The 13,264-nt window shown below is 37.9% G+C and overlaps 1 protein-coding gene across 2 annotated transcripts in view; it reads left to right on the top strand.

Annotated features, from left to right (window-relative positions):
* Nucleotides 1-13,264, top strand: part of homer2 (homer scaffold protein 2) — a 49,490-nt gene that overhangs the window by 11,628 nt on the left and 24,598 nt on the right. For both annotated transcript variants that reach the window (XM_084713395.1, XM_084713320.1), the window contains exon 2: nt 5,792-5,948. In XM_084713395.1, the coding sequence (XP_084569521.1) occupies nt 5,792-5,948 (157 nt within the window). The remainder of the gene's footprint in view (nt 1-5,791; nt 5,949-13,264) is intronic.

The raw sequence follows: 13,264 nt of genomic DNA, 5'->3' as shown, positions 1-13,264 counted from the left end.
TCAGTGTGGATGGGCCTGAGGTGGGTGTGTAGGTGTACGTAGGCATAGACAGTGCGGACTCACTCAAACCTGCTCCCCCCCCAAACAGAAACACACACACACACCTGTAAATAATTTAAAGCACCAGATGGGGACAGAGCACCCAACAGTCAGCGGGAGAAAAGAGTTCAGCGGCCATAAAGTCCCAAATGTCGTCTTCTTTTTTTATCCAGTAAAATCAATCAACCTAATGCTTTTTATCTGGGAAAAGCAGATCACTGGATTCCACCAACAGTTGTGTGAGTGCATCCATGTGTTCAGCAGTGGCCTTTCACTTCTTTTCCCCTGCCAGTGTGTGCTGGCTCCAGACACTGCCACTGCAAAGGTCAGCGTGTGTGTGTCTGTGTGTGTGTGTGTGTGAGCGTGTGTGTATGTAAAGCGACAACAGTGATCTGTATAATGGGTTTTGTTGTTCCCAAAACAGATGAAGACTGAGATTAGGCTTTAAAGGGGACAGTGAATTTATTAGGCTTTCATTTCTGTGAGAACCATAATCCCAATGGAAGCAAAAGCTTTATTAGCTCATGAATTTTTGCCGCCTGCCTGCCTGCTTGTCTGTCTGACATTATTTGCAGCGGGACCACATAGTAGTGCATTAAAGTAATACTGAACTGAATGTCCTCTTGACAACTTGCTGTTGCCAGTTCTGTAATGCATTACAACAACAATGGCACCATCTGTACCCTTTTAATGAAATCTTTAGCCTTGCCATGCAGGGGGAGATGTGTTTATGTTTCTGCTAAGTTTAACAGCTGTGTGTTTGGCATAATTTTCGTAACTTTTTAAGAATATGCTCTCAGATGATTTGGATTTAGGCTTATTCTTCTAAGCACACCCCTGCGCTCTAAAAAAAAATGCAATATTTGTAATGGTTTTTATTGTGCATGAATGATTTTTTTGCTGCGCCAAGCATTATGTGGCTGTGCTGCTGTGTCCAGCTCAGCACCCTGGTGCCCACTTCACACATTTTGTTGAAACCTTTCATGTCAAAATAAATGGCAGGCCAAGAAGGGAAAGCAAGTAGAGGAAGAAAGAATAGCACCATGTATCAGAATTTCACCTGGTTTACGATACAAAACTGTCATAGAAAGTTTGCATATAAAGTTCTTTCCTGGGAGCATGTTTGTAACTAAGTGGGGAGGCAATGTGCAGTGAGAACCAACCAGGATTTCAGTGTTAATTTATAGTTGACTACTGGCTGTTATTTGGAGTGAATGTATAAGACTGCTTTTTGCCCTCTTTTCAACCAGCTAAAATTACAACATTGTCACAAAACACAAATAATCATTTTAATAAGTTGTTCAGTTGTATTAGATTCACAAATAAGTGTTAATATATTTCTCACATTTCATTGGTAGATGAAATCTGGTCTAGCCAAAGACATAATTTCAAACCATTTCATGTTTCATATAAAATGTCATAAATGTGGAACCATAGGCAAGATGCTGCCAACAAGAAGCTTCTTGGTGAAGCCTAACGCACGTGCGGAAGTACCTTGGTATATTGACTACAGCTTTGACTAGTCTGGTATATATGCTTCAGGATGTATTATAAACAGTAACAAAGAAGTTAAAGTGAACAGGAAAACATGGCAGATGAGCGGCTTAGACATGGACTTTCATCAAGGCCAATTTGGATGTAGTTTCTTATTGAGGGTCCAATGTGATGACTGAGAATTAACTACACCCTGTAGAGGATGAAAAATGTCACTGATGCAAATCCAGGCAAAATATTGTCTAAATGTGAACTTTCAATGTCTTCAAATACTTGGTGAAAGAAACTATTACTTTTCAACCTGTTCTGAATGTCTTTTAAGTGGTGACGTCTTTTCAGTGAAGAAATACTCACTTTACAGCCTACCAAAATACAATTTACCATTAATTAGAAGTGAAAATAATGCATACAAACAAAACAAATTGGGAGAAAAAATGTACAGGACTCCAAACAGCAGACAAACATACCTATCTAGCATAACCAAGGATGCAAATAATGAAGGATTTAAATAAGTAAAGATGCAAATGTTTTATTAGGGTGAAAATGCACTCATTTGTTAAAACCTCAAGGATGCACACAATTAGATTTGGTAAGAGTACCCAGCCTTAATTTATCGGTCAGTTAGCAGTGAGCAGTGTGTGGAGTCAATGAAGCTTCCATCACTATATGATGCATGAATAAATTTCGTAGTGATGTTTCTTTGGTTAGACCCATAGAGAAGACGTGGAAGAATATCTAAGAACATTCAAGAAAAAGAAGGAACAGGGTGACTAAACACACAAAAGATGCCCGGACAAACCAATAAAATGTCTTACTGCATTGATAACAAGATAAGAACACAAAGAGAAACACTGAGAAAGAATCAGAGGTGATATATAAAATTTTCCATGTAAGCTATAAGGAGAAGTGTAATAGTAGTGTGCGACAAGTAAACTTCACCCTGTCTGAGAGATGCATTCCCTTCACATTCTGATTTCCAACAAGATAAATACTTTCTCATTCTTCATCTGCATCCATTATTGAATTCTCGAGGTGTCCTCTGCTCCCTCTCATCCAGCCACTCGACTTAATTATTCCTCACTCTTGGAACTTTACAGAAGAGCCTCATAACCTCCTGCACCCACCTTTTGAAATGAGAACTTCCAGTGGATAATTTAAACCTGCTGGGTCCAGTATCTGTGACGCACTGCCATTAAAGAAAAGTGCAACTAGTTTTTCACTTTGAGCAGCGGTGCTCACACAGTGTGACTGTATAGTTTGTATGGAACTGAGAATTTGAGTGTACTGCATGCAAGTGTGGATATTTTTGCCACACGCTGCACTTGAACAACATCCTAGAAATATTCTTGGATGTGACAACACGACTCTTGATGTTGAGTCTGTTAAAGTGAGAAAAGTATGAAACTGTAAATACCTGTCTTTAAAAACATATAAATATTTTTCTTCTCTACATGTTTATTAATCAAAACAAACTCAATAGCTGGATAAGAGACCAAGCATGTGGCCTTTTATGAGACTGGATTTAACAAGTGTAGCTGTAGCCTTAAAAATGATAAATGATAAATATTCTCATATGAATACTACACCAGAGCAGTTAAGTGTATAGTGTTATTGCTGTTGCCGTTCACTTGGATGATTTAAACAGAAAACATAGGCAGAGGAGGAGAGGATTATCTGAACATATTTCACAACAGCTTTCATTGCTCGATATCCAATTCAGACTATGGTGTATATGGGTGTGTGTGTATGTATGAGTGACAAAGAGAGAGAGAGGATAATCACAGTGTCTAGAGAGAGAGAGATGTGTCTGTGTTTTTGTGTATGTCATCAAGAGGAGGAGCATTTCCACTTTTTTTTTTTTCAGTCTGCAGTCATTCAAGTTTAACAGGCGGTCTGATCCTGCTCCTTCAACCCCATGTTGATGCTCTTCTGAATCACACGGGCAGCGAGCCGCTCTTTGCTGGAGGGCAGATTAGTTCACCCTCTCAGAGACAGATGACATGATTTTGACCGTTTCCCCATCACGATCATTGTTGAGTTGGGTTTGATAGCTAATTCAGTTTCGAATTTGCCTCCAAGTTGGTAAAATGCTCACATGTGCAGCTTTTTTTTTACTTAAAAATGTTTGTAAGTTAAATTGAAATAGATATTAGAAGTTTAAAGGAGTCAGAAGGATTTGGATTAGGTAAGAAGATTCAGTACTGGACATAGCAGTACTATTAGGATGGACTGAAATTCAACTTGAGTCATGTAAATACCGGCTAATATTTGGTAACCAAGATGACTCAGGGAGGCTCAGCAGAGTTTTCATTTACTTATTATTCCCATGATGGAAGTCATGTTAACATAATGTTTCCCAATACAGTTGTAGTTTGCTCTATGGAGGTGATTTTCCACTGGTTTTATTGCAAGCTTAATTTCAGGGTTTTAATTGAAAACATTACTTTACCATTGACTTTAATAGCTTAAAATGCCTTTAGTCCTCATAGTACTCATATTGCTCTTTGCTACAGTATTTGCTGTTGGGAGAACTTCATAACTGCTGGCTGTAATTGTCATGGTTTAATTTCACTTGAAATGCTCCTCACCATGGTCACTTAGCCCTGAGTGGTAAACACAAAACAGTATCACCCAAATAAAACACTGCTAAAATGCTCTTCTGATATGACTGAAATGTATAACATGATAATAAAGCAGAAATATGTACTATATTTAGTGTACTAAATTATAAAATGACCACGATATGTCATCTGAGATTAAGGAAGCATACTAAGTTTTAAAATGAATAAAACACCACTATAGCCAGTATGTTCTGCTTTGGAAATTTCCAGTCTGTTGCGTAACTGTTTGTTCCAGTCTGTTTTTGGTTTGACCACGCTGCCCATTTCACATTTATTCACTTTACCTGGAGCTAATGATCGCAGAATGAGTAAGTGTCTGTTTGTGAGTCATAAGAAATCATTAATAATCTTTTAAAAGTGCGTATTTTCGGAGCAGTGGGCTTTTGTTTTGGGGATATCGGGCTTAGCTTAATATTCACAGGCAACTGACAGAGTTATAAAAAAAATTAATGCAACTTACTGTGACTCGTTGTCGATTGTCATTGCCGGAGTATAATGTTGCGCTTGTTCTGCACTTGTGTAGGTTCAGGACTCGATTATACTAACAAGCGGATGCATATACAGACAGCTGCTAACACCATGGACCTGGAGGTCTGTGTCCATGCAACCTGTTGGTGACCCATCTGAGCTTTGAGTCTGGGGAAGAGGTCGAGGAAAACTACCTCCTCCAATGTTTTGAATTTGCTAGGATGTTACATGTTTTATCTTTAATATACAAAATTTATTACAAATACAGATCACAATGTATACAAAATCATATGTAAAATAATCCAATTGATGTCCAATTCAGTGTATTTCCACCGTTGTCAGTACATAAAACAAAATTAACAACACAATACAACAAAACAAAAATGAATTTTGTTGATGTTTAACTGCAAATATAATTCATGGTCAAGTGTAAAAATGTATGATCAGAATGACGTGGTGTAGTAGTGTAGGGATAATACATTAGTACATAGTACATAAAGGATAGTATATTGAGAGCAATGAAATTCCTGGTGTGTGTACACATACTTTGCCAATAAAGCTGATTCTCATATTTGTTTGCTTTCTTCTTAGAAAAATGACGAGAGTAACAGAGTTCTGTTTTTCTTCACTCAAAACAGGACATTTAGAAGTTGGTGATTTTTTTTTTTTTTTTTCAGGAGTCAGTGAGTCCTCTCTTGTTTGACTGTGTTGCCACGGGTAGATAATCGTCCTGAATATATTCGGTGCACAGGGGAAATCTTCCATTAGACAATAGATGTGAGTGCTGCATACACATACATACAAGTGCACGGACCCACACAAACACCTAGATATGTGTTACTGTCACCTATGAGAGGGGAGGGGGTGTTGATGTGCTAATGGCTTTGGGTTGCTATAAGGATTTAGGGTTTGTGTTACATTATCACCTGCCTGTCCCTACCGAGACTCTTGGGACTCTTCGTCTCTTGAGACACAACAGTGTCTCTGCAGGCATAATATTATGGAGGAGAGATATTAAGAACTCAGTACACACTGTATCTGGGTGTGTTACAGTGTGAAATGTAGCTCGTTGATCAGTAGATATTGTCTTCTGATCTTACATATTGTGTGTCTTATCTGCAGTGATCTGTCTCTCATATTGTCCCTGTCCTCTGTCCTCTTCTCTCCAGGGAGCAGCCAATCTACACCACCAGGGCCCATGTCTTCCAAATCGACCCAACCACTAAGAAGAACTGGGTCCCTGCCAGTAAGCAGGCGGTCACAGTCTCCTATTTTTACGACAGCACGCGTAACAGCTACCGCATCATCAGCGTGGATGGATCCAAGGTACGTGTGTGTGCTGGTGCGTTCTGTGTGTGTGTAATACTATCAGAAAGAGATGAAGAAATGATGGAAACATTTAACTGCTCTCAGGAGAGTCAATTGAGGCTGAGAAAGAGCACTTAAAGCCCCAACTGAACAAAAGGAATAATGAAACATATTAATGTTAGACTGATGCGGATTAATGGGAGCTGCACATATAACATTGGACCATTTGATATTTTCTTGCTTCTGATGTTACAAAAGTCATCTATGGTTGTCAGTTTTAATATAAACATCTGACCCATTAAAACACTGGAGAAAAAATGCTTTGAAACCAAGACGTAGATATATAGGAAATGTATGCAAAATCACTTATAAAATAATCAAATTGTTCAAAACCACCATCATACATTACAAGAAATGAATGACAGTAATACAACAATTTAACAACAAGTTTTAATTACTTGCCCTGAGTCCTTCATTTAAAGGATTTTATTGTTTTGTCTGTTAATTTATCTGGAGATGATTTTTCTTTCTTGGGTTAATCAAATGATTGTTTAGTTTATGAAATGCCAGGAAATAGTGAAAATTCCCATCACAATTTCTCTGAGCGCAAGGTGATTTCTTCAAATTGGTTGTTTTGTCTAACGGTCCAAAATCCAAGCAATGAATTTACAAATAAATAAAACAGAGAAAGCCAGCATATTTTTACAGTTAAAGAACTGAAAATAGTTAACTCAGATTTTTTTTTCTTGATAGATTAAAACAATCAATTGATGATCAAAATTGTTGTTAATTGCTAACTGTTGTTAACTATTCTGATAATCAATTAATTGTTTTGAGTCACTTTTAAAGAAAAAATATCAAAATTCTCTGATTTCAGCTTCTAAAATGTGAATATTTTCTGGTGTGTTCAGCTCTCTGTGATAATAAGATGAATATTTTGGGGACATTGATCAACATTTTTCACCATAATCTGACATTTTATGGACTAAACAGCCATTCCATTAATTGAAAAAATGATTGAGAAATTATTTGATAATGAAAATAACCATTAATAATAATCATTTCAAAACTAATTTGTGCAGAAATTTGTTGGTAATGATAGATAAATCATTACAGACACATCACAATTACATGATTTGGCTAAAAGTAGGCTAAGTTATAGTAATTATCACTCAGTCCTCATTGTAATGTTTATTATATGAGATAAATATTGTTTCAATGCAGGCAACACAGAAGCACAACCTGAAAACCAAAAACTGTATACATTTTGAGAATCTGCTACATGCATTAAGAAACACAACAAAACAAAATGGACATACACTAAATAATGTCATATTCATAGTGTCAGAATTTGTACACAACTTCATGTCTAAGCTCACATAACATCATTTTAGATGAGATTCAATCTGTTGCTTGAAAGGCTTACAAATCTAAGTTTACAGTTCAGCAAAGGACAGAAATGTAATGCTAACATGATGGCTGAAATGAAAGTCTGAACATCAGTAAACATCCCTTTTAACAAATTAACAAGAGCACCCAAGAGCTGCATACCTGTCAAGTTGCAATTAAACTCAATTACATGTAATTTACTGTTGTCAACAAACAGCCAACAGTAGTCATGCTGTCAGTCTGTTCAGTTCTGTTTCACCATGTGTGTTGAAAGAACTGCTTGGTTGTATAACATGAACTGTATGTGAACGGTCTCGGTGGCTTACAAGTGAAAACAACAGACTCGTTTTCCAGAATAATTTTGAGAGAGCATGATGTGCAGATTAAATCATGCATGTGATAATAGAGACCATATGAGTGTGGCTGTATCCCATATTCACACCTTCCTCTCCTGCTATCTGAAAGAGTAGATTATGTGTTTCCATGGCGATCAGAGTCTTCTCTCTCTCTCTCTCTCTCTCTCTCTCTCTCTCTCTCTCTCTCTCTCTCTCTCTCTCTCTCAATGTGAAAGCTAGAGAAGGGTTATGACAGCGGTATCCCCCTGCTGACACTGCCAGGCAATCACCTCATGCACAATCTTAAATCACACAGATTACCTGCAGAGCCACTTCAGAGACTGAGCGGCTTGACAGTTGTTCAGGTCTGTTTATGTCCTTGTAGACGGCCCTTTTACCATGTGCCTCTCTGTTTGGGTAAAGGGCCTGTTCGGCATTAGGATTACCGACCCAACAGCTGAAGGGAGGGTCTCAGAGGAGCTCAACTTAGATATATCTGAATGTTGGGATTTTTGCATAGCAAGCATTTTCTGCCAATATGAAGCTATTCTTAATGGTGAGAAGAAATGCAAACTGTATGTTAGATTCTATTATTAGATATCATTTTTTTTCTCTGGGAGGGCAAAGTCATGACCCTCCCTACTCTGCCTCTGCTCTATTGGCTAGTACTTGTTGCTGTCTTCAGTTGTGTTGGATTAGTTTTAGGCATGAGGAGTGATTGGTTAGGGTTAGTGTTAGAATATCATGATAAGCCAGTCAGAGGCAGAGTAGGGCAGGTCATCCATAATTCAGTGCCTAATAAGTGTCTGCTTTCAAAATAAATAGATACAACTACTCATTTTAATGTGGGCTTTTATTGTGACCAGGCCAAATTACACCTGTGCACTAATCACAGTGTTTTATCGTGGCAGAGAAGTGCTTACTAACATGCATTTTAAGAAATTTGTGAACAATATTTGAGAGAATAAACACCTTTTGTGTGCATGGAATAAGTTTAGATTTTTTTCTTTGACTTATGAAAAATGGGAGCAAAAACAAAAATGCTGTGTTTATGTTTTTATTGAGTGCATTTTTGTTCAAATGTGCCTGGTAGGTCTGACTGAGTTTGTCCCTGTGACTGTCTAGCTTAATCCTAAAAAGCTTCTCTCATTACTTTTAGATTAGGAACACATTTTCCTGTGAAATTTGGGGCGTTTCAGTACGGTTTCAAGTAAATAAACATCTTTAACGCAATTTAAAATGCATTATTTCTGTGTTCCTGCAGAGCATTGTTGAGTCAAACTCTATTAGCTTCAAAATAGCTCTCTTCCCACAGCTAGAAACCAGAAAGGCAAGACTATAATCTGTTATGTCATCAAGCAGCACTTATGGAGCTAAAGCTCTGACAATACTACTTGCATTTTTTATCTTTCAAGTCCCTTTGTAAAAAATGTTTTCTTTGTCAGAAAGAGATTGGAAATTGACTTTATTTCTGGCTGGGTGCATCTATATTTTCGTACGTCCTATTTATCCTGAAGGCCAGGAGTCCTCTTTCTGCTCTCCCACTCCTGTCATCCTCTGTGTCCTCCTGTCTCTCCACTCTCCTCTAACCTTGAGTAAAAGAGCAGTATGTGTCATAAAATGTCTGCAGGCAACAGTTATAAGTGAGCTATGAGGATTAAAATTTCTGAAATAAATGTTATCTCTCATTTTGAATAGAGATGGCTCCTGCTGATTTCAATTTTTCTCCCTCTTTCCAGTTAATTTAAGTAAAAGTGATGTGCAAAGTAACCGTAAGCGAGGAAATGTTGAGTCATATCAAATAAATGTTAAATATAGTTTCTAGTTTGTACACTAGCTGCGAGGGAGACAGGTCTGTCCAGAAGAATAGTCTGTGCTGCTGTACACACTAACTATGACAGACCGTCAGTTTATATTCCTCCATCCATGATGGCCGGGCAACTCGCTGATGATGATATGGCAAGTAGAGGAGCGTATCAGCACTTTTGACTCTCTCTCACCCTGAATCTTGCCTCTCACACAGCGATGTACCAAGCACTCTGACAACACAGTGAAGAGTTTTCTTGCTGTACTTCATGAATTATTCCATGTGTGATAACTTTCTGAGCTAACATGTAAAAAAAAAGAAAAAAAAAAAAGGAAAGGAAAGGAACAACAACAACAAAAAAACCTGCCTCCTTCCCTCTTGTTTGGAATATTTTCTAGACATTTTTTGCCTCATATTTTTGTCTCTTAAATCCTACTGTCTCTTTAACCACCTATTTTTTCTTTATTTCTGACTATGTGTCTCCCAGCCAGTGTCCAAAATTAACATTTTGGCTCATGTGCTGAGGACTGCTGAGCAAAAAGACATGTTTCTGTCAAGAAAAAGAATTCAAATTCCTCCGAGTGAGCTTGTTAAATGTGTTTCTGCCTGGTAGGTCTGCAGAATGTACAGTTTTTACGCAGTCCAGTGTTACAGACTAGAGCCAGGCTCCTGGTTTTATCATCACTTCGTTCCCTTATAACGGTAGTTCTCAAATAATGTACCCCGTTTGGAATTTTTTTTTCAGCCAAGTATTCCCTGATCAGCGAAAAATGCCACTATGAGGAGATATAATGTAGCGCTGCACACTGACCATATTTTGTTTGCTCTGTTTTCCCTTTATCTCCCTTTCTGTGTTTTCACCTGTATTACCTCTACGTTTTAACCACGAATCCATTTTCTTTTTTTCATCTGTCATTCAGTACAGAAACTGGCTGCCCACTTGCTGTGAGTGTGATTGCGGTTGTTGCTTTTTTCTTCTCTGAGGTTTAACAGCCATTGACAGTTTTCAGCAGTTAACGAATGCATTGAAAATAGTAATATTAAATATAATATATGGTTTCATTAATTTAATTACTGGATTGCATTTTCATTTTTTATTTAATTTCTTATAGCGAAATATTTTAGGCATTATGCACGATTCATATCAGTATCCCTTGCAGTACTCCTTTGTACCCCAAGGGGTACTAGTACCTCCGTTTCAGAAACACTGCAGTTCTGGCTGCTCCCCAAGTACACCATGTAGTTTCTCTATCTCTGTGCCATAAAATTTCCACTAAGACGTTCCACAGGTGAGGAACGAGATGTCCAGCCCACGTTTCAGAATCCATCATTCCCCCTCCACACTTTTAAGTGAGAGTTCAGGTGAATCACTAAAATCAAGCTCCTGTGTAAATGTCCCCAAGCTGCAATGATTCATTAGGTGCATGATGCACTCACACCAACGCTGGTCTCAGCATGAATCTCTTGCATCAAGTTCAGTATTGTAAACAGCATTGCATATCAATATCAGGAAAAACAAGTGAGACAACAAATAATAAAAAAAAAAAACATGAGTGTCATATAGAGCATCAACCTGATTTTGTGTCTTAGTGACTAATGGGGGACAACAATTTTTGGAAATGGTGCAGTATTGAGAGACAGCACTGCAACCCACAGAAGCAAAACTAAACTACAACATAATCCAGTCAGGCAACTGCACACCGTCAAAGTAAAGCAACTGAAAATGTCTTACCGCTGGCAGACTCACATTGTTATTCGAAGTGTCTGATATCATTATGGATTGGATCTCTACAGGGATAGACCTTTTCTGAAGAATAATATATTTTAATAGCTGTTTTATTGCTCTTGGCAAACTAACCAGACTCCCTTTACAAAACGATAATTTTTAACATCATTATCATCTTTACTCAGACTCAACAGAAACAAAATAAAACTCACCAGAAACATCTTGGCTCATCTTTCCAGAGTTCCAACAGTCCTCACCTCTTGATTGTTTGGTTGAAATAAATTCACTACATTAGATATTGAAATGTTCTGGTTCTACATGCCGTTTCTCCCTGCTGAATTAATGTTGTCCAACCTTATTTTTCTCCTCTCCCACGGTTTTTACATCTAACATTTATTTTTTACGAGTGCAGGTTGAAAAATACCATAGTTACCCTTTAACATCCTCCACTGAAAAGGCTCTAGTGCATCAGCTGACTCTTTAAGGAGGAATTATAATTCCAGCCACACAAGCTGAATTTTCTATGTGCTGTAATACTGTCTATATTTGAAAGTGCACATTTGTTAAGCTTGATTTATGAAGAAAAAATAGGTTGTGCTACATGGTGCCAAAAGTAATGTTGGTAATATAAAAATGAAAACATCAGGTGCTCTTCAAGATTAGAGCCAGCAATTTAATGAAAATGAAAAAAGAAAAAAAGAAAAAAGTCCTTTATTAACTCATGGATTGTCTGGTCAGATTTTAATCCAAGAGTTAATAAAAAAAAATTATATACACAACCAGAGTGCCTCAGATTTTCCCAGACTGCCAACCAAGAGCATAGACTTCCATTAATAGTAGGCTGGACAGCCATTGTTTTTTCATTATTATTCAAGCTTGAGGTCTTCAAAGAGACACGTGAAGGTCTCTGTGGATCTTTGCAGGGAAAGGTGTCAGAGATAACCATAGATTGCAGAGGAGCCAACAGGAGCTTTTAAATTAAACGTTTCATGGAGCCTTGCATGTCAAGCAAGCTGACTGGTTGATCCAACTCAACTTCTCCAGCACATTCATATTCACATTACCCATGCATGGCTGCTTTTCTACTGTCGGAGAAGCATGGTCCATAGTCCTTAGTTCCTTAGCCATGAAGCTAGATGAAACAGATAGGTAAACGGTAACTGTACTTATGTAACACTTTTCTACCTTAATGTACAAAGACCTTTAGAATTGGCCTCTCATTCACCCTTTCACACACGCTCTTTAATTGATGGCAACAGAGCTGCCATGCAAGGTGATGTCCAACAGTTCAAGACTGAGCTGCCAACCCAGAGATTAGTGGGCGATCCACTCTACCTCCTGTGTGATGATATGTAATGTCATGGAAGATTAGAGTCTTAAAGAGACAGTTCATCCCCAAATACATATTTTTCCTCTCACCTGTAGTGCCGTTTATCAGTCTAGATTGTTTTGGTGTGAGTTGCACAGTTTTGAAGAGGTCAACTGAAGAGATGTCTGCCTTCTCTCGAATATAATGGAACTAGACGGAACTTAGCTTGTGGTGCTCAAAACGCCAAAAAAGAAAAAACTGAAAAACTCAGAGGCAATGCTGCTTTTCAGACATCATGACCTGGTTAGTCAAGTCAGTCCACAGACCTTGCTGTGAACAGTTTCACGTAGGAACTACTTTCTTCTTACAGTAGACAGAAGTGGCTCACAACAAAGTCTGTAGATTATCTTGAGTAACCGGGTCATGATTTCTGAAAAGACGCATTGCTTTGTGTTGCTTTTAGCACCGCAGACTGAGTGCCATGTGGTTCCATTATATTTGAGAAAAAGCAGACATTTCTACGGACGATATTTTCAGTACCCTGAAGATGGATAAATGGCACTACAGGCCAGAGGGAAAATATGCTTTTTTTTAAATTTTGGGGTGAACTGTCCCTTTAATTATACAAAAATTAACACATCATTTCTAACTTTTATATTTGTCTGCCACTTATGATTGCAGGGTGCATGAGGGCCAGCTTAGTCATAGTATGTAAGCCATAAATTAATGTGGAAATACAGAAACCAGCTTTTGATGTGGTGGGTCCCC

The sequence above is a fragment of the Lutjanus erythropterus genome, chromosome 1, assembly GCF_056507025.1.
Source record: "Lutjanus erythropterus isolate fLutEry1 chromosome 1, fLutEry1.hap2, whole genome shotgun sequence".
Classification (NCBI taxonomy): Eukaryota; Metazoa; Chordata; class Actinopteri; order Lutjaniformes; family Lutjanidae; genus Lutjanus; species Lutjanus erythropterus.
This window is presented reverse-complemented; position numbering and strand designations above follow the sequence as displayed.